This window comes from Dreissena polymorpha, chromosome 5 (assembly GCF_020536995.1).
Source record: "Dreissena polymorpha isolate Duluth1 chromosome 5, UMN_Dpol_1.0, whole genome shotgun sequence".
Taxonomy (NCBI): Eukaryota; Metazoa; Mollusca; class Bivalvia; order Myida; family Dreissenidae; genus Dreissena; species Dreissena polymorpha.
Genome location: NC_068359.1, coordinates 53,499,444 through 53,521,240, shown reverse-complemented (window position 1 = coordinate 53,521,240; position 21,797 = coordinate 53,499,444). Strand labels below are relative to the sequence as shown.

General features: G+C 34.0%; 2 protein-coding genes across 4 annotated transcripts in view; both read left to right on the top strand.

Annotated features, from left to right (window-relative positions):
* The first annotated feature begins 6,383 nt into the window (after positions 1–6,383).
* Positions 6,384–18,984, top strand: LOC127830935 (turripeptide Lol9.1-like). Of its 3 annotated transcripts, none has more exons than XM_052355874.1 (4): positions 6,384–6,528; positions 6,733–6,837; positions 7,240–7,407; positions 18,772–18,984. In XM_052355874.1, the coding sequence occupies exons 1-4, from the start codon at positions 6,495–6,497 to the stop codon at positions 18,861–18,863; spliced, it is 399 nt and encodes a 132-aa protein (XP_052211834.1). In that variant the 5' UTR covers positions 6,384–6,494; the 3' UTR covers positions 18,864–18,984. The 3 variants fall into 3 exon arrangements, with proteins under 3 accessions (XP_052211834.1, XP_052211833.1, XP_052211835.1); XM_052355873.1 differs by lacking the exon at positions 18,772–18,984 and adding an exon at positions 7,945–8,151; XM_052355875.1 differs by lacking the exons at positions 6,384–6,528; positions 6,733–6,837; positions 7,240–7,407 and adding exons at positions 15,100–15,217; positions 15,924–16,025; positions 18,302–18,469 and having other exon boundaries at positions 18,772–18,982.
* A 2,570-nt stretch (positions 18,985–21,554) lies between these two features.
* LOC127830937 (four-domain proteases inhibitor-like) overlaps positions 21,555–21,797 on the top strand; it is a 3,447-nt gene continuing 3,204 nt past the window's right edge. Inside the window, exon 1 of the mRNA XM_052355876.1 lies at positions 21,555–21,694. Coding sequence (XP_052211836.1) covers positions 21,661–21,694 — 34 coding nt within the window. The 5' untranslated portion in view covers positions 21,555–21,660. The remainder of the gene's footprint in view (positions 21,695–21,797) is intronic.

Here is a 21,797-nt window from a genome sequence, read left to right as displayed (position 1 = left end):
TAAAGGGACTGTCAACCACGACGACGAAGAAAAGAAAAATTGTAAAATACCGTATTTTTTACAATTATTAGTTTATATTGATTAAAATACCACGACTGGTATATTACCTTACTAGAGAAAAGTTGTTAAGTTTTAAGTTTTTAAGTATATTCGGTAATAAATTTTACTGGGTATGTCTACCAGGTAACTACTAGTTAACTATAAATAACGCCATTAGATTGATCATCATCGGCACGTGATAAACACAGGAATGCAAATTGTGGATGCGTATTGAATTGTTTATATTATATATATAAAACGATCAATCTACCTGCATTATTTATAGTGTGTATATCTATGTGTCACCTATTTTCGCGATGCACTTTCGATTTCACATCGCGAAATTTTATTACCGAATATACTGACAATATTAACTTTTTTTTCAAGTATTGTACTATAACAGTCGTGCAATTTTAATCAAAATAAACTAATTATTGTAAAAAATACGGTATTTTAGAACTTTTCTTTTTTTCGTCATTCGTGGTTGACAGTCCCTTTAAGGGGCCCAAACAACTGTATTAATATGGTGAGTTGAGTTTAAAACGGGTGTATCCGCCAAGCCTTTCATTTGAAATCAAAGCGCCGAGGTCACTGAAGTTGTTTGCTATTGAATAATCTTAGACGCAACTCATTTTACTAAATTTGGTTATAGCTTTTTAAATCGCAAGTTTCATCTAAACACAACCCATTAAAATGTATTAGGTATTTGTCTTGACGCACAGGTCGAGTTGTGTGTGCACTGTTTATCATCCTTTTTATGTAATAGAGATAACTAATACACAATAACATCAACATGTTTCTTTTTAGACGTTCTGAAAGCATAGAAAATATTATGAGAATGTTAAAATGAGAACAAGTTAATATAATATAAAATTTGCAATCACCAGCATATAAAGTGAACATTGTTGGAATATTTAATACATATCACACTAAGAATATGATTTCATGATGCAAATTCTCTTTACAAAACTTTTTTGTTTTGACAGCATGTACAAAAAAAAGTCAAAATATACAATATGATTTTTGATGAACATAAATAAAAAATAAATCTGCGAGCAATACTTTTTACTCACGAATAAGGTAGCCATAAAGATAGCGCTGTTGACCCGTAGTTTGTTGGTGATGCATAACGTGTTACCCTTGCAGGTGGCAACCAGTCTCTGATCTTAGCATCGGTATAGAAAACTTAAACGCTTTTTCGGCGAAGCTGTTTAACTCAGCTTTTCCCTTGAATGACCTTTATATAACACCAGCAGACACGAACGGATACATTTGAATATTCCATTGGATGTTTCGAGAGAAATTCCTTGAACTTTGGTTTAATCCCTGCGTCTGTATATGGCGTATGGATGCAACACCGTTCAGTGTAAGAAACTCCGGACTACTTTCAGCATGTTCAAACGACACATTGACACTTATTGTGGCCAAGTTACAATAACGTAATAAAATTCATCTCACAGAATTTTAGGGTCTGTACCCGGTCACTATATCGTTATGGGAAGACATGATTGACTATAGATAAACACTTTGCTTTGATTTCAAGATTAGCAAAAGAGCTACCGAAATGAGATTTTAAAAAAATGCGAAAATGGGGCCTTATACCATATGCGCCCATTATAGCTATAGCCCACCCAGCCTGCGCATCTCTCATATTCATAAACATTTTTTTCCGCGACACATATATTTCTAAAATTGTTTTTTGATTCTTTTCTATATACGCTCCGTTCATAAATATTTTATTTAACACGATATTCACATTATGTTTCCATTTGTGAATGAATAAAATTGACGAACTCAAACCTCTGGCATAAAATATACAACTCTTTCTCGGCGCGGATGCAGCAGATGCGGCAGTTATCAGGTCTATCGTAGTTACGAAAACTGGCTTAAAACGCGTGGTATTAACCTTAGTTGCTCGCAAGCGAACATCTAATAAACCGGAACCGAGAATGCCGTTGTAAAATAAAATATAAGGGAAATAAACTCAACAGTATTGTTCATTGACCTGCTATTATACTTCCTTGTTAACAGCTCTATATCGTGTGTATCTGAATGATCCGCGCTTAATCGTGGTATGATTCTTTTTATGCCCCCTTTCGAAGAAAAGGGGGCATATAGTGATCGGACTGTCCGTCTGTCCGTCTGTCTGTTCGTCTGTCCGTCTTTCCGTCACACTTTGCGTTTAGGTTTCGAAAAATGCTCATAACTTCTATGTCCCTTGAGATATAACCTTCATATTTGGTATGCATGTGTATATGGACAAGGCCTTTCCATACGCACAACATGTTTTACCCCTGTGACCTTGACCTTGAACTTAGGGTCCGCGTTTAGGTTTTGAAATCTGCATTTAGGTTTCGAAATATCCTCATAACTTCTATGTCCCTTGAGATATAACCTTCATATTTGGTATGCATGTGTATATGGACAAGGCCTTTCCATACGCACAAACTTTCTTACCCCTGTGACCTTGACCTTGAACTTAGGGTCCGCGTTTAGGTTTCGAAATCTGCGTTTAGGTTTCGAAAAATGCTCATAACTTCTATGTCCCTTGAGATATAACATTCATATTTAATATGCATGTGTATATGGACAAGGCCTTTCCATACGCACACCATTTTTACCCTTGTGACCTTGACCTTGAACTTAGGGTCTGCGTTTAGGTTTCAAAATCTGCGTTTAGGTTTCGAAAAATGCTCGTTACTTCTATGTCCCTTGAGATATAACCATCATATTTGGTATGCATGTTTATATTGACAAGGCCTTTACATACGCACACAAATTTTGACCCCTGTGACCTTGACCTTGAACTTAAGATCCGCGTTTATGTTTCGATATCTGCGTTTAGGTTTCGAAAAATGCTATAACTATCAAAGCGTTTATAGGGGGCATATGTCATCCTATGTTGACAGCTCTTGTTAAAAATAAATTGACGCTAATACCCAGTATTACTGTATATTTATCTATCAAATTACCAATAGACAATACAACAAAATGCCCAAGGGCATTGATCCCTGTGACCTTGACCTTGAACTTAAGGTCCGCGTTTATGTTTCGAAATCTGCGTTTAGGTTTCGAAAAATGCTAAACTATCAAAGCGTTTATAGGGTGCATATATCATCCTATATTGACAGCTCTTGTTAATAATAAATTGACTCTAATAACCAGTATTACTGTATATTTATCTATCAAATTGCCAATAGACAATACAACAAAATGCCCAAGGGCATAATGCCCTCACTTTACGAAACGTATATTTTTAATTTCTATGCAAATGTTACGTTTTGAACTCAGCTGAGATATCATTAGAACAAATGTTCTGACTAAGTATCAGGGAGATTTTAATTGAAATGTGACTCCTAGACAATTAACCAGGGCTCACTTTAACCATACAAGGAAAACTGCAACATCCCCTTGCAGCCACATTGTTCAACGGACTGGAACTACTTTCAACCTACTGGAACTATTTTCAAACTCGGATGATATTTAATTAGAACAAATGTTGTGACCAAGTTTCAGGCAGATTGAAAACAAATCGACTCCTAGAGTGTTAAGATACTTTTTTAAATTTGATCTTGTGACCTTGATTTTGACCTCACGCGTCCCAGTTTGTGACTCAGGGGAATTTTATTATAACAAATAATCCTACCAAGTTTCATGAAGAGTCGACAATAAATATGTCCAGTAAGTAGACAGGTATCTCCAATAGTACAGTCCACATTTCATACTGTGCGCCATGCTTGAAAAAAAACACAAAAAAACTTAAAAATGACTTGTCCGTATCTTGTTATTGAAAGAACAAACGGTTTCTCATTGGAAGCTTTAACCTTGAGACAATCAGCATGTAGTTTTATAAAAAAAGATGGTTATCTGTAGTCCAGAACAAACTTTACTTCTTAACGACAAATAATTTGAAGAATATTTATTTTACAAACATCCAATTTTTTAAATTATTTTTTACTGTATTTTACCTTAAAAATTCAAGAACAATACTGATATACCCCGTCGATAGAATTTAATAGCATTGAATGTTGGTTAAAACATTTTTATCAATACAGTAAGGTCATAGCTTCACTAAAATCCATGTGCTGCCGCGTAGACACCAGGATATAACACGATATCATCTCCAGGTCAGTTAACATCCGGTTCAGTAGATATTTCGCAGTCCTCGTCTTGATCAGACTGATTTGAGTCCCTGTAAGTAAACAACTGCTTAAACCACATAGGAGTTATAAGGTAGGAAAGTCCTATTAACATTTCATAACATGTCCTTTCGAAAGTTATCATGTTACAAGTAAAAATCGAAGCGCAAAACAAGATATGAATCTGATGCCCTTAAAACTTGAAAATATTGTAAACAAATGTTATGTTATTTCGCAAACCGAGTATTAGTTGACTGACTAAATATAGACTTGAACGTTCCTGAATGTATCTTGTTGATTTTCCTAATCAAAGATTCGACCATTATATGTAAAATGTATTACTGTTCTGGTGATTTGAAAAATTTGGTGGTTTGATACCTGAGTGCATACTGTTCTGGTGATTTGATAAATTTGGTGATTTAATACCTGAGTGCATACCCGACTGAGTGGACCGATATTTCCTTTTTTAGTTTTTTTATGTATAAGTATAAGATCGCCTTTAATTCGTACATGTTTCATGATTCCGAAGTATGTGCGTTACGTGCGATAATTTAGTCAAAATCATAATAATTTATACGAACTACTAATACCACTGAGGTGTATAGGTAGACCTTACGATTTACATCGAGATGTCCCGGATTCCGTTCCGGGGGGGGGGGTCGTTTCATCAAACATCTCACGACACATTTAGAATACGATACGAATTTCAAAGAAACATTATTCTAAAAGACCGAAGAATATTTTTGCTCATTTCCAGTTAAATCATTTATGTCATCATTGTCTAACCCGTGGCTTATATCTTGCGGAGCTATTTATCAACAGCTTGTATATTTTCAGTTTTTAAATTTCAGTCGTAAATAGAGATTGTCGTACGATCTTTGATGAAACGCCCCCCCCCCCGTAGCGGTAATCTTTTTTTGTGTGAATAAACCTTTTTTATGTAGCTAAAATAATTATGCGAGAATATTCGATATATAAGATGACATTTAAAAATAAGTAAACACAGTGCGAACAAGTCAATTTATTGTTCAAGTCAAATTTCCACTGTCGTTTACATTACAGAAATCGTATTTGAAATTCATTGGTAATTCAAATAAATAATCTCATAGTGTACGTTCCATGTAAACATGTTGTTAAGTACGAAATTAGTTTATCATGTACTATCCATCATTTTTACATATATATTTAACATGCAATTGTACACTTGAAGTATTCTATACATGGAAACTATGTAATTTTGAATATCGAGGCTAAGGTGAACAATACCAACCAAGGTATGCGTACTATTACGGGTCCGATTGCGCTCGTTTACAAACGATGCATTACTGGTTAGTATTTTCCTGACGAAAAATACATTTTAGGATGAGTTTTATTCATGTATAAAATTCAATTCAATAGCAAAACTTTACAATAAGCCTCTTGGTTTCTATGTCTATTATAATGAAATACATGTATCTTTTAACAATTTATGTATAAAACATAATATAGTTTGTATATGATCAATCATGTCATGAACTTGTTTTTATTGATGGCCACTTGCATGCATTTTGTTTATATAAATATATTCAACATACATGTGTACTCATGGACTGTAATGTCTAATGTATCTTGAATAAACCTATTTGCGAATATTCAGAAAGAAAATTACAGTTGTGCGCGTGCTCAACAAAGCCCGGAAATGGGCAAACAAAGCACTGTCCTTTTCATGTGAACAATATTATTTTCCGGACGTTTTTAACGGCAAATATATTAAGTAATTCTGTAAAACTTACTTTAATGTGTATGAGCATGAAAAGAACTGATCAATCGACATGTCGACGTTAAATATCATTATCAATTATATTAATATTATATATTATATATACAATATTATATTAAAAAGGAATATAAATAGAAAATGTTATTGAGACGTTGATAAATACTGAAACGTGACTTAATGGATAGTTCACTAGTGTCTAGTGACGTTACTTAAAATAACAAGAAAGCAGCACAAATCACATGAATCAACCTCGTAGCGGCTTTAACAAGCCTTTGATTTTGGCTGCATAATACCATGACAATTGGGAAACTGTGCATACAATTAAAATGTCGTATAACAGTTCTAAAACTTTAAACAAGGCTCTGAAAATGTTAAACCATTATTTCCGAATCGTGATTTGTTCAAAGATTTTATTTCAAGATGTTCCTATTTAGAAAAGAGTCCGTACAATCAAGGTACAATAAAGGTCGAACTAAAGACAAATGTGGAACAAAGATAAGAAGCCTAAATAGTCCGTCAGTCGGAAAAGTTATCCACATATTCCAGAGGTCTTCATCATGAAAGTACTGTGCGCCTTTGTAGCGATAATAGGTACTGGTAAATTTGTGCATATTGCTAATGGATGTTTTAAAGAATTACCCTTACAATACTTGTACTAATAACAAAAGTAATTAAAGTACAATTTTTTATACTTTAACATTTTTTTTTTATTTTTTTTTATCAGTATCATCATTATTTTATCGGCGTTTTAAAACTAAGAATAACATAGATGTTTTTTTTTGTTGTCATGTGCAGGGTTTTGCTTCGGGGCAACTATTGACAGAAGGGCCGCGGCACAGTGTGCGCAGTTCTGCCCAGAATACTACAGCCCAATATGCGGCTCCGATGGTCAAACCTACGGTCAGTACATACATTTGAACGAGAAATAAATTTATTTGATCGGCATTGACTCTTATGCAAAATACATTATGCGTCTTACTTAATGCGCTTAAATTTTGTGTTATTTGACTATAAATAACGCAGTTTACAGTTTCAAAAAAAAGAGTAAAGTATATTAATTCCATATGCCCCATTATCAAAGCGGTTAACGGGGCGTGATATAAAATGTTACTATTTTGGAAACTATATGATATGTGGATACTATTTTTCTCCACGAAACAATATATCAAAGTTTATATATGTATACACATGCCAGGTATATAATAAAAGGAAACACATACGGGAGCGTTAAATTCCTTTCGCTTTTTCGACATCATATGAAATTAAAACGTGTCATTACTGAGGTCATCCCTTCTTTTTCAGGTAATATCTGCTTCTTTAACGCTGCACACTGCCTCGACCACACTCTGACTCACAAACAAGGCGCATGTGGTGATCATCCAACTGTAAGCCTTCCCGTTGCCGCGTGCCCTGATGTAATGTGCTTCGCCCTCTATGATCCTGTCTGTGGAACCGATGGCAAAACATACGGTCAGAAACCCGAAACAATATTACATCAAATAACAGTTTATGATATGCTAAAGACTACACTTTGGACGCACTTGATTCCATAATACTATTGCATCATTTATCAATATTTCTAAAAGAGTCACACTAATACTCATGCACTTAACACACTGAGATAACACATTTTCATCCTCAATTATATAATAATACCTCGCAAAGAACTGGGCCTGGTTGCTGAAAACTTAAACGGAAAGTAAATTGAACAGTAAGTTAACATCAGACCCAAGTAAATTACTTTTTTTATTGTTAAACATATTGATATTCGATTATACAAATGTGTTTACAATAAACACATATATTAAAGGGTAAACAATTAAGTCATACAAATACATTGGTAAACAAATAACGGCTTGAAGCTAAACTGCCCGTTCAAGTGTTAATCAACAAGAACCAGTAACGTATTTGTGTTGAACTCATAGCTTACTAAGTAGACTTAAAAAAATTGTCATTAAATAAGAATGTGTAAATGACATGAGTCCATTTCAAAAACTTCTTTTGCAGGTAACTCGTGCGATCTAACGTCAAAATATTGCCATGGTGAGGTGACAGTAGCACATACAGGCACTTGCATTGGCGACTTGGTCGTTAGCTAAACGGACAAGAATAGGGAAACTCAGTCGTGTTTTAGAATATGCAACTAGCGAAGTTTTAGTCATTACAAGATGTTTTACAAATATTGTCGACATTAGATATAAAATATGAAAAGTCTATGTGTTGATGGTTTTTGTATACCGAAATGTCTAGATGTTTAAAGTAGTATAAAAAACAAAAATAACTTAAGTTGCACAAGAGGAAGGTGCGAAATAATATTTTAGCACGCTGTCCTTTATTTATAGTAAGCAATCAATAGCCATGCACTTTGAAGCATCAAAAATGATAAGGCATGGCATACGAATACTGTAAGCAACAACATAAAATGAGTGCAACTTGGGTCGCCGATTCAGAATATTTAAATCAAAGAATAATGGGATGAAACAAAATATGGAGCTTAAAGAAGCCTGACTATTATAATAAGATTTTACTCACGTATTCACGTTAAATGTCCTATCAACATTTGTATTCACATACTAGTATAATTAATAATATATTAATAATGAATTGTTTTATGGCAATGATATACACTTGATCAGTTGCATAATTTAAGAAATACATCATTTACAAGTAACGTTTACCAGTCACAATATAAACTCCGTCTTATTTATAAAAGTCACCACTTGGTTTATTTATACCGACGTAGATATTTGGCAATACAGTTTTGATTTATGACATTTTACCTCAAGCTCTATTTACCACAGAGGCATCAACATTATTTTTTTGCACGACCCACAATCTCATAAAGGTCGTTCTATGTCTGTTTGAAATTCAATTCAAGGGAAGTTTATTGTGCGGACAAAATTTACTTTGGCAAATAACAAAATTACCTTGATGGTCGGCTAGATCTTCGGTTTTCCTCGAATAACATCAAACCGTATAGGCATACATTATTTTAACGACACTATTTCGAAATCCTCAAATTATATGGGCTTTTGTCAAGTTTTAGTACGAATGAAGACAAACCGACGGAAAATCAGGCTGATGGACATTCGAACTGACCGATGCATCATAAACCGACTTTCTATCAAATTGTAATAAGGTATACATACATCATTGTGAAATATATCACCATTCATGGATTTCAGGATAATTACGTTGAGTAATTCATTCCCTTGCAAGCGTGACTTACCTTGATTAATCGACCTCATATGAATAATTAAACATGCTAGTATGACGAACATTTAGTTCCGTAATGCTATCGTACTTAATAAGATAATAATTATTTTATAAAACTTTCTTACAATAATTTTGTGTGCGATTTTAGTGTACTTATTAGTTGATTTAGTTTCCAGCCATCTCTACATGGTAAAATATGGTGGTGGTAAACGTGTTTTAAAGTGGTCGAATAATGATGAAGGTACAGCTCAGGCATGATATGTAGTGTCCATATCTGACCCCTGACCTCTAAATATAAATTTGACATTTCAAGAGGTTTGTGAATAATTATGTCTAGCACAGAAACATTGTTATTGTCAGCTATTTTAACAGCTTTTATTTAACAAGCATCATGTAATTGAGGGCTGGAAAACACTATCCTGAGATTTTCTTTTTTTTTATTACCCTAATATGAAGCATAAATAACAAGGTCATTCCAATAACAATATATACGTAAAAATGGTGTGTTTTATGTTTAGCAAGTAATACACACTTGATTGTCACTGCATGTGTTTACTGGGCTCGATATTATCTTTTTAATCCACTTGTTCAGTCGGACTAGTTCAATAAATGTTCACATTTCACGTTTCCAGGAAAAAATACTTGTCCTGAACTTAAAATGTACCTTAATATACCATGTAACTTTTCCGTAATTTGCAACATACAACAGTATCATAACTGGACTAGAAAAGTGCATTTTAATGTGTCCCTCAATCTTTCAGTACAATTTAAAGACAACAAATGATGCAAAATGTAAACATTGTAAACTATCAGTTAATTTTATTACAAATCTCATATGTTACAATTGCGAAGGGGGAATTTATATTTGTACAGCCTATTACTTAGTATTGTGCACAACTAACATATTCATTTATAAACAAGCATAATTGAATAGAACTTAAGAATACGCTTCGGGGTGCATTATCACGTTACTTCATTGGTTTCACGATTAAATGTTAAAGTGGGTATATACGAATATTCAAATAATGTCAAATATTTATGAATTTATATAAAATGTGTAAAATACTTATTATATATATATTTCAATATAAAGTAAAATAAAAGTTAAGAAGAACATGTGTCGAAAAATGCGAAATAAGCCAGATATTTAATTCTGAAATTGAAAACGGCTGTACAGCCGAATTCGCCAGCATGTATACTATACATGTACGATGTGAATCTAAACTTAGTGTAACTGTTTATTTGAATTCCTGCAACGATTCATACGACACACGAACACTAACTCCGATCCAAATACAAAGACGAATGCTTCGGTTATTGTAGGAAAATATGTACGTCACAATCGGCTCGGGGCGCTAATTTGTATTTGCTGCATTTTATGAAATTCGGCTTTAATGTATAATTTTTCTTGACCATTTTATGTTATTGTAACATATTGTATCATTATATTACAATTATACACATATAAAAAATCGTATATACCCGCTTTAATAGATGTAAACACAACGGTAAGTGCTGCTTTTTTCCAAAAAGGCTTTTTTTAAAACAATGTTTCTTAAGAATTTCAACTAGTGCATAACAAAAAAGACAGATTTTTATGCTGCATATGGTAATGTTTAATACATCAGAAATACTTTGTTCTTGTTAAAAAATTCCACGTATTCTGCACGATTATGCTTCACGCAACGTGAAATTTTGTCACCTATTTCAGACGTATTCAAGGATTTATTCTTATAGCGCAAGATATCGACCCAAAAACTGCAACAAAAACTGTAGTTTTGGCAATAAAGACATTTGCAAATGTATTTCGATAACTTGATGTTATTTGCAAAAATAAATGTCTGAACGGTGTGTTTACCCGTTTGTAAATCCCTGAAAACCACATTGAGTCTTCACCCTGGTTTCTATTGTTTACAATGTATAAACTAAACCCTAAAGCCTCTATAACGCTTAAAATCAACGAAAATTTCGTAAGTATTTCGTAAAATAAAGTTAACACATAAACAATCAGTGTTCCTTATAGCAATAGCCACAATTCCAACGCTAGATGTGGTATGATTGCATAGATTTTTATAGATACAAATGCTCGTTTTTATTTATTTGTGACACAACTAATTCCATTTTAATTTCCCGAGAATATATTTATTCATACGACACACGAGCACTAAAATGGTACCATGATAGTGTTCGTGTGTCGTATGAGTAGATATCGTTGCGGGAAATTAAAATTATATTAAATATGCAAAACAATAATAACAAGAAATATCTTTAAAAAAGATATACAGCGTTGATTGTGGTTGCAGTTAATGAAAGGTAAAGACTTCAATGAATGAGGTCAAAGATAGCGAATGTCTTTTTCTGTGCAGTTCTTAGCTGCAGCAAACGAAGTACGGGATGATACGCGGAGTTTTCTCGGCTTATTTTACATTATTACATATTGCTGCTCATAAACGCATAGATACAAAACAGAAAACCAAAAGAAGAATGGAAGTGGAATTAAAACATATGAGTCAACCGGCCACACGCGAAGTATCCGTACATATTTTAAATATTTATACGCGCGTTCTTCGAACAAACCTGTTTTAGTGGTTTGTCTGGCGTTGCTATTTGATTCGATTATTAACAATATCGAGAATCATTGCGCTCATGCTAAATTCATTAGTCAATATGATGGCATAATTCTTGTTAAATTAATTAAAAATAATATTTATCATGGTATTGTTGTAAAACACATTAAGAATCTATTATTGACATACCATATGATATCGGTGGATATCTTCATTTAACATCTGTCTGGTCTAAAGAAAATTCCAGTTCACCTAGTTCACGCTATGGCGTCTTTATTATGTAACGATTATTTTGCTGGCCGCGAACTCCGATCAGCACATAGGGTAGAGACGCAGCGATGACCTGTACGTAAACTCTGACATTCACTCACAGTTGCCGCAAATTGACCCGATATACCTCGCGAGTTGAAATGCAATGCATTAAAGTGAGTCTTCGCTTCCACTGCTCTCTATACTTTAACATGTTAACATGTTGACAGGAATATGGAAGTTAGTACTAAATATGAAAACATAGCCTTTAAGTGCAAACGTTCTCGCGATGAAAATCTTCTGAAAATAAAAGGTGGACGCACAAACTGTATTGATGTCGAGATTGAGTGTAAAACTGTTCTATCTATTAAGCCTTTTCATTAGATATAAAATTGTTTCATGCTGAACACGCAGTAAATCAGTGTTACAAAGACGCGGACATGTTTCCAATGTTCTGGTCGTATTCTTAAATCAGCCAATGCAGTCAATGAAGTGTATTCATCTGTACTTGGCCGCGGGAAGTTTTATTTGAATTCTATTGGACGCTAACAAAGGTCAGGCTAAGGTGAAAAGCTGGCTTAATACAGCTTACGCCGAAAAACGAGCATTTTGTATCTACAAACATCTATTTGACCAGACCACATCTGGCGTTGAAATTTCGGCAATGGCCAAACGGAACACTGATTTTTAATTGTTTTACGAAATCCTTTACGAAATTTTCGTTGATTTTGGGCGTTTAGAGGCTTTAAACCGGAAACAATTATGCCCTTGTTAAATAAGATGTAAGGGGAATAACCTCAACAGTATTGTTAATTGAACTGCGATTATACTCCCTTGTTGACAGCTCAATATCTTGTGTATCTGACCACTCCGCTCCTTATCGTGATATGATCCTTTAAAAAATAATTTGACGCTAATAAAGTAAAACTGTATATTTATCTATCAAATCACCAATGTCAAATTAAATAAGTTATTTATTTGGAATGCATCTTTTTAATCAGCACCAGGTTCAATAATTCCCAAAACATATATATTTGACATTTATATTTTACAGTGCTATATGTTCGTCTGATATTCACATGAGGAATCGAGGTTATTTTTCTTATCTGTGGTCATAAACTTTTAGGTATTTCCACTTGTACATTTCACACTTCATAGAGTGCACCATGTTTGAAAAAAACAACACTAAACACTTACAATGCCTTGAAAATATCTTTCTATTGAAAGAACAAACGGTTGCTCATTGAACGCGTTAACCTTGAGAAAATCAACATGTAGTTTTATAGAAAGATGGTTATCTGTCTTCCAGAACAATCTATTCTTCTTAACGGTAGATCACTTGTAGAATGTATATGTTACAAGCATTTATTTTATTAAACTCATGGAATGTCCCTAGCAACAAAGGTGTCACAGACGCTCCCAAAGGATCCCTATAATCACAAAGATGTCGTAGGCGACCAGGGGATGTCGCTTGTCACAAAGGTGTCGTAGACGCTCCAAAAGGATGCCGCTAATCACAAATATGTCGTACACTCTCACAGGTGATGCCGCTAGCCCAAAAGGTGTCGTAGACGGCCAGGGTATGCCGCTAGCCTCAAAGATATCACAGACGTTCACAGAGGATGTCGCTAACCACAAAGATTTCGTAGACTTTCACAGATGATGCCGCTAGCCACAACGGTGTCACAGACGACTAGAGGATGCCGCTAATCACAAAGGTATCGCAGACGTTCACATAGTTTATTACGAAATGAGTTGATTATGATCCATCATTTGTGCATATTTAAACAAACAATTGTACACTTGAAGTATTCTATACATGAAAGCTATGTAATTCTGAATATCAATGCGTGAACAATATCAACAGAGGTATGCGAACCATTTCGTGTCCGATTGCGTTCGTTTACAAACGATGCACTATTGGTTAGTATTTTCCGGACAAATATGCATTTTTAGGATGTGTTTTATTCATGCATGAAATTTAATTCAATAGCAAGACTCAACAATAAGCCTCTTGGTTTCTATGTATATTTGCGAATGTACAGAAAGCAAATTACAGTTGTGCGCATGCTCAACAAAAAGACCGGAATTGGGCAAACAAAACACTCTTTTTCACGTGAACAATAGTATTTTCCGGACTTTTTTTAACGGCGAAATATATGAAGTAATTCTGTATAACTTAATTTTATTTGAATGAGCATGAAAAGAACTGAACAGTCGACATGTCGATGTTAAATATAATTAAGAATAATATTAATATTATATTTATGAATATAAATAAAAAATGTTAGTGAGACGTTGACAAATACTGAAACGTGACTTCATGAAAAGTTTACTAGTGACGTTACTAATAATAGCACGAAAGCAGTACAACTCACATGAATCAACCTCGTAACGGATTTAACAAGGCTATATTTACTTAACCTTTGATTTTGGCTGCATTATACCATGACAATAATTGGGAAACTGTACAAACAATTAAAATGTCGTATAACAGTTTTAAAACTTACAACAAGGCCTTTAAAATGTTCAACAATTATTGCTGAATCGTGTTGTTTTGAACGATCAAGATGTTCCTATTAAGAAAAGGGTTCGTACAATCAAGGTAAGGTTAAAGGGGCTTTTTAACGTTTGGGTAAATTGACAAAATTGAAAAAAAGTTGTTTTTAGATTCGTAAATTGTCGTTTTAGTCATGACATTTGTGAGGAAACTGTAATGCTGATCATTTACCATGCTCTAAAATAGCATTATATGCATCGTTTGACGATTTAAAAACCCGAAAATTATAAAGCGTTGCAACGCGAAACGAATTAATAATTTGGAGAGTTCTGTTGTTGTCGTTATATTTTGTGAAACTACGAGGATTGCTTATATAAAGTGTAAAATACATCTAGCATTGTATCTGGAAGGATGGCCGAGTGGTCTAAGTGGTAGACTTTTAACTCCAGGACTCCAGTGGTCAGTGGTTTGAGCCCTGCTGAAGGTTACCTTTTTTCTATTTTTAATTTTATTCTTGATTTTTTACTGAAGCTTTTTATATCCAATGTTTACAATTATCAATAACAATAATTGAATGACAAACTTCAAAACATGCCAAAATCTGTGAAAAAGCCCCTTAAAGGTCGAACTAAAGACCAAAGTCGATCAAAGATAAGGTAACCTAAATAGTCCGCCAGACTCAAAAGTTAGCCACATATTCCAAAGGTCTTCAACATGAAAGTCGTGTGCGCCTTAGCTGCAATAATAGGTATTTGTAAATTTGTGTAATATTGCTAAAACCGTTAAATACATATATCCTTACAATACTAATACAAATACAAATACTATTACTGATACTAATTCTTATACTAATGATAATCGTTTTTTAAAGATAAAAATAATAATACTTATATTAATTATCCACGTCATCATCCGCATCAGTTTTAGGTTACAGTATACTAAATAATCGTATCGTGTAGGGCTGTACTCTCTAAAAAAAAATCATTGTTGACTCGAAGGCATGTTTTACACTTTAAACAATTGTTCGTGATTTATCTTTTGGAGATAGTGGTAGGGCATGAATATGTCTTCACTACTGAATCCTTGAAATATAATAAACATAGAGACTAAAGTAAACCATTGCACTGAAAAAGGTTACATTCCACTAAGAAACGGCCGGAAAAAGTTGCAAAAACAGTCGATTTTGATTTGTGACAAGTTCTTTCTTGGTTTGAACATGGCATATATTTTTTATTGCATAATTCGATTTCGCTTAGAATGGCCTTTAAAAAAAGGTATGGTTATTGTGGTCTCTATGTGCAAAATGTTGCATTTATTTTCGTTTAAAGTTGTCGCTTTTACATTAAATTATATGGGGAAACTATTAAGTATATTATGACCTTTATCATTATCTTCATCATTTTAAACGGCACTTAAAACAAAGAATAACATATTTATTTTTGGTTCATGTACAGGGTGTTGCCTCGGGGCTACTCTGGACCGAAAGGCCGTTCAGTGTTCACAGGTGTGCCCAGAATATTACAACCCAATATGCGGCTCAAATGGCCAAACCTTCGGTAAGTACACACAAGACATTAAAGGGGCCTTTTCACGGATTTTGGCATGTTTTGAAGTTTGTCATTTAATGCTTTATATTGATAAATATTAACATCAGATCTAAAAATCTCCAGTAAAAATTCAAAAATAAAATAAAATAAGAATAAAAGGTAACCATCAGCAGGGCTCAAACCACTGACCGCTGGAGTCCTGGAGTCAAAACGACTTAGACCACTCGGCCATTCTTCCTGATACAATAACAGATGAATTCTATACTTTATATAAGCAATCCTCGTAGTTTCACAAAATATAACAACAGAACTCTCCGAATTATTAATTCTTTTCGCGTTGCAACGCTTTATAAATTTCAGGTTTTAAAATCGTCAAAAGATGCATATAATGGCTATTTTAGAGCATGATAAATGTTCAGTATTACTGTTTCCTAACAAATATCATAACTTAAACGAATATTTGCGAATCTGAAACAACTTTTTCAATTTTATCAATTTACCAAAACGTGAAAAGGCCCCTTTAAAGAGCAAGCTGATTGACATAATCCTCAGTTTAACGCTTTTGTACTGACCGCGAGGAATTGATTTAAATAAGACTAATATATAAATTACATAAACTGTTTACATATAATCTGAACTGTAGAAGTTTGCCTAATGAATGCTACATCTTCGTATAGTGAAACAAATGTTTGTTGAAGGAAATTTCTTAAGAATTTTCATTTGGTCGGTCTTTTTCGATCACATATACCCAAAGTTGAACTTCAGTTGCACCAGAAGGGTAGATATCTAATAACTGTATGCGGTCCTTTAATTAATGGCATGGAAGCTTTTGTCAAACAATAAGACCGAAAACAAACGTAGACAACAACACACACAAGTAAACAAAACATTCACGAATGAGACTTAATAGTCTCACCGCTTCCGAAACAAGCATAGATAGGGTTCTGATGAAAATCAATTAACTCTCGAGTGCAACAACAAAATCGCTTTTAGCTTACACCTTTATAGGAGAAATACAAATTTTCTAAGAAGTGTTTGGCCCCTTAGTACGTACATTACGTTTATTCCATATGCCATATTATTAAAACGATTAACAAAGCTTGAAATAAAAATATTCTTTGTTTCTGGAAATGACACAATAATGTTAAATAATGTTTTCTCTAATATACAATAAATTATATAAGTACATACGTATGCAAAGAATATGATAAAAAGAAACATACAAAAATATGTGAGCGTACACGACCTTGTGCTTTTTAAATATCATGCAAAGAGTGAAAACGTATTATTGCTGAGGAAATCCCTTCACTTTCAGATAACATGCTGAGGAAATCCCTTCACTTTCAGATAACATGCTGAGGTAATCACTTTCACTTTCAGATAACATGCTGAGGTGCTTCCTTCACTTTCAGATAACATGCTGAGGTGATCCCTTCACTTTCAGATAACATGCTGAGGTGATCATTTCACTTTTAGATAACATGCTGAGGTGATCCCTTCACTTTCAGATAACATGCTGAGGTGATCCCTCCAATTTCAGATCACATGCTGAGGTGATCCCTTCACTTTTAGATAACATGCTGAGGTGATCCCTTCACCTTCAGATAACATGCTGAGATGATCCCTTCACTTTCAGATAACATGCTGAGGTGATCTCTTCACTTTAAGATAACATGCTGAGGTATGCAAAGAATATGATAAAAAGAAACATACAAAAATATGTGAGCGTACACGACCTTGTGCTTTTTAAACATCATGCAAAAAGTGAAACGTATTATTGCTGAGGAAATCCCTTCATTTTCAGATAACATGCTGAGGAAATCCCTTCACTTTCAGATAACATGCTGAGGTAATCACTTTACTTTCAGATAACATGCTGAGGTGATTCCTTTACTTTCAGATAACAGGCTGAGATGATCCCTTCACTTTCAGATAACATGCTGAGGTGATCATTTCACTTTTGGATAACATGCTGAGGTGATCCCTTCACTTTCAGATAACATACTGAGGAAATCCCTTCACTTTCAGATAATATGCTGAGGAAATCCATTCACTTTTATATAACAAGCTGAGGTGATCCCTTCACTTTCAGATAACATCCTGATGTGATCCTTTCACTTTTAGATAACATGCTGAGGTGATCCCTTCACTTTTCAGATAACATGCTGAGGTGATCCCTTCACTTTCAGATAACATGCTGGGGTGATCCCTTCACGTTCAGATAACATGCTGAGGTGATCCCTTCACTTTCAGATAACATTCTGAGGTGATCTCTTCACTTTCAGATAACATTTGCTTCTTCAACGCTGCACACTGCCTAGACCACACTCTGACTCATAAACCAGGCGCGTGTGGTGCACATCCAACTATTGGCCTTGCTGTTGCCGCGTGTCCTGATGTAATGTGCTTCGCCCTGTATGCACCCGTCTGTGGAACTGATGGCATAACATACGGTCAGAAAGCAGAACCAGCGTACTTCGGAATAATAGTGAATTCCATGCTTAAAATTACACTTTGGGTCAACTTAATATCTTTATAATATTGCTTCATTAATCGAAATGAGTCACACTCATATATGTGTTTTGTCCTAAACACTCTCAGATAGCATTTGTTAAACTGTATTTTATATGAATACCGTGCAGATAACTGTTACGTATTTATGACGAACAAAAAGCTAACAAAGAACTGTCAAACACTGATGGCAATACACAAGAGAGCGTAAATGACGTTTTTACCATTTTGTTTTTGTTTGCAGGTAACTCGTGCGAGTTGACGTCTAAATATTGCCATGGTGAAGTGACCGTGGCCCACAAAGGTTCTTGCATTGGCGACTTGGTCGTTAGCTAGCCGGACAAGAATCGCGGAGCTCGGTCGTGTTTTTGAATATGCAACTTGAAGAGTTGTATTCGTTGCAAGATGTTATAGTAATATTGTCGACATTATATATACATATGAAAAAAATATATGCGTTGATGTTTTTTGTATACCGAAATGTATGCATGTTTCATGAAATATGTAAAACAAGGAAAACTTATGTTACACACAAAGGAGGGGCGAAATCATCTTTAAGCACGTTGTCCTTTATTAATGGTAAGCGATCAGTGCATAAGCATTTGAATCCGCAAACATCACTCGTCAAAGCATTCAAATATGCAACAACAAAAAATGAATGCAACTTGCGGCTGCGCATTGGAATATTCAAAGCAATGAATAAAGGAATGAAACAAAGTATGGCGCTTTACAGAAGCCTGCATATTATTAGAAGACTTTACAAATATACTATATGCACCCTCGACATTTTATCCACATACGTATTATTGATATTATATCAAGCATGGATAGTATTATGACGATGATATGCACTTTGTCAGTTTGATATTTTTTAGAATTACGTCATTTACAAATGACGTTTATCAGTCAAAACATATACACCATCTTATATATAACAATCACCTATTGTCTTATTTATACCGACGTAGATATTTGGTTATTAAGTTTTGATTTCTGACATTCTACCTTAAGTTCAATTTATCACAGAGGCATCAACATGATTTTTGTGCACGACTTATCATCTCATAATGGTCGTGCCATGTCTGTTTGAAATTCAATTCAAGGGAAGTTTATTGTGCGGACAAACTTTACTTTGGCAAATAACAAAATTACACTGATGGTCGGCTAGCTATTCGGTTTTTCTCGAAAAAATATTAAACCGTATAGGCATGCATTATTTTAACGACAATATTTCGAAATCCTCAAATCCATATGGGCTTTTGTCAAGCTTCATTACAACTAAAGACAAGCCGACGGACAAACAGACTGATGGACATTTGAACTGACCAATGAATAATATAGCAACTTTTTATCAAATTGTAATACGGTATACGTAATAGAGTTAATACTTGAGAATTTTGATTTCAAAATAATCATCGATGTAAAATTAACAGTGGTAAACTGTTTATATCCTGAGCAATTATCTTCCATTATTGAAAATGAAAAACGTAACTTTTCCAGAAGTTTCTGTTCAAAAACACTTAGGAGTCCAGTTGACTAATGACCGCTCATGGTACGAACATATTGCATATATAAAGGACAAAGTATGGACACGGCTGAATAGTATGACTCAAACATACTCTCGACAGGAAGCGTTGGAAGTCATATACTATACATAAACCGTGCAAGGCCAAGTTTAAAAATCGGATGTATCCTTAATTTTGCAGGACTGATTGAACAATTATTATTGTCATCCTTGTGTTCTCGCTTATATGTTAGATTGCAGTTATAAATCGTGAACATCAAGAATAAAATTAAAGAAAGAAAAAAGTAACCCTGGGCTCGAATCACTGACCCCTGGAGTAAAAGTCTATCGTTAAGACCACTCGGCCATCTGTGCTAATACTATGCTTGTTGTATTTTATACTTTATATAAAAATAACCAATCTAGTAGTGTCACACAATTTAAAAACAACAACAAAACTTTCCAAATAATTAAATCGTTTTGCGTTGCAACGCTTTATAATTTTCAGGTTTTTAAATTGTCGAAAGATGCATATAATGGATATTTTAGAGCATGGTAAATGTTCAGTTTTACTGTTTCCTCATAAATATAATAACTACAACGAAAATCTGCGAATCTGATTTTTTTATTAATTTTGTCAATTTACCAAAACGTGAAAAGATCCCTTTAAATGAACAATATCGTCTTCTCCCGCTTACTTATACAATATAATCAAAGCTTAATTTGTTATTTTAGCACTAATCTCCAAACTATCAAATCGTAGTTCACGGATCCTTAATATATCGGCATGTGTAGAAGCAGAATCGAATAGGTCCCGTTGGTTCATAACATAAATGGCATGTGTCCGGGATAGCACATGTTTTTTTTACGTGGCTTAGATTTGTCGAGATGATATATTTCCATGTGTGTAATTATCTGACCGTAAAATCAATGGAAATGTCCAACTCATGCTATCTCTAAATTAAATGACTGAAATTTTGGTTATCTAGGCGGGTTCTGTGTTAACACTATTGTTAACCAATGTGTCAAAACCTAAGCAAATGTTCCAAAAATAAATGCAATTTTTATTGTCATTTCATTCTTTCGTAAAATCGGTTCCTTAGAGTTGAGAATCAACCAATCATAAAGTATATGAGCCTAAATGTGCATCATCAAAGCCATTCAGGCACTAATGTGACATAATGTATGACTAAAAACAATATTTGTTACGATGAATGAATCAGACATAAACTAGAAATTATCTGTTTTGTATTGCCAAAAAAAACAATAACATATTATGCGGCAAGCATAAACCATTGTGAAGCTTGTAAGGATATTTAAAACGAAATTCGGCGAAAACATAAGACAATCGATGGAACAATCTATAAGAAAAGGGTCACAGTAACAGTCTTCTTTCTAGTTCAGGATAATAAAAATAGGTTGAACAAGTGCAAATTCTAAAATTACTAAACATTTCAGAACCTAACTGAACTAGGATTTGAATTGTCGTGATATGCAATGACACCTTTGAGCAAAGTATGTCCTTAATACTAATGCATACGCAAAGAAAAGATAACAGATGAGGTGATAAAAGGGATTGGCGTCCGTTAATTGATCCATTCTACAAGTGTGGATGAAGTAAACGTGACAATGAAGGTTGTCTGTGTAATTTCAATGCTTATAGGTATTGGTATTGTATTATTAATTATATGTACTTTATTAGTTTAGCAATTCTAATTCGTTTATTTGATCCAAAGTTTTAATATAGCATATAAGTGACACGATCA

Coding starts and splice junctions, on each gene's coding strand:
- LOC127830935 (XM_052355874.1), top strand. CDS start 6,495: ATGAAAGTACTGTGCGCCTTTGTAGCGATAATAG. Junction 6,529..6,732: donor CGCCTTTGTAGCGATAATAG/GTACTGGTAAAT, acceptor TGTCATGTGCAG/GGTTTTGCTTCGGGGCAACT. Junction 6,838..7,239: donor CTCCGATGGTCAAACCTACG/GTCAGTACATAC, acceptor CTTCTTTTTCAG/GTAATATCTGCTTCTTTAAC.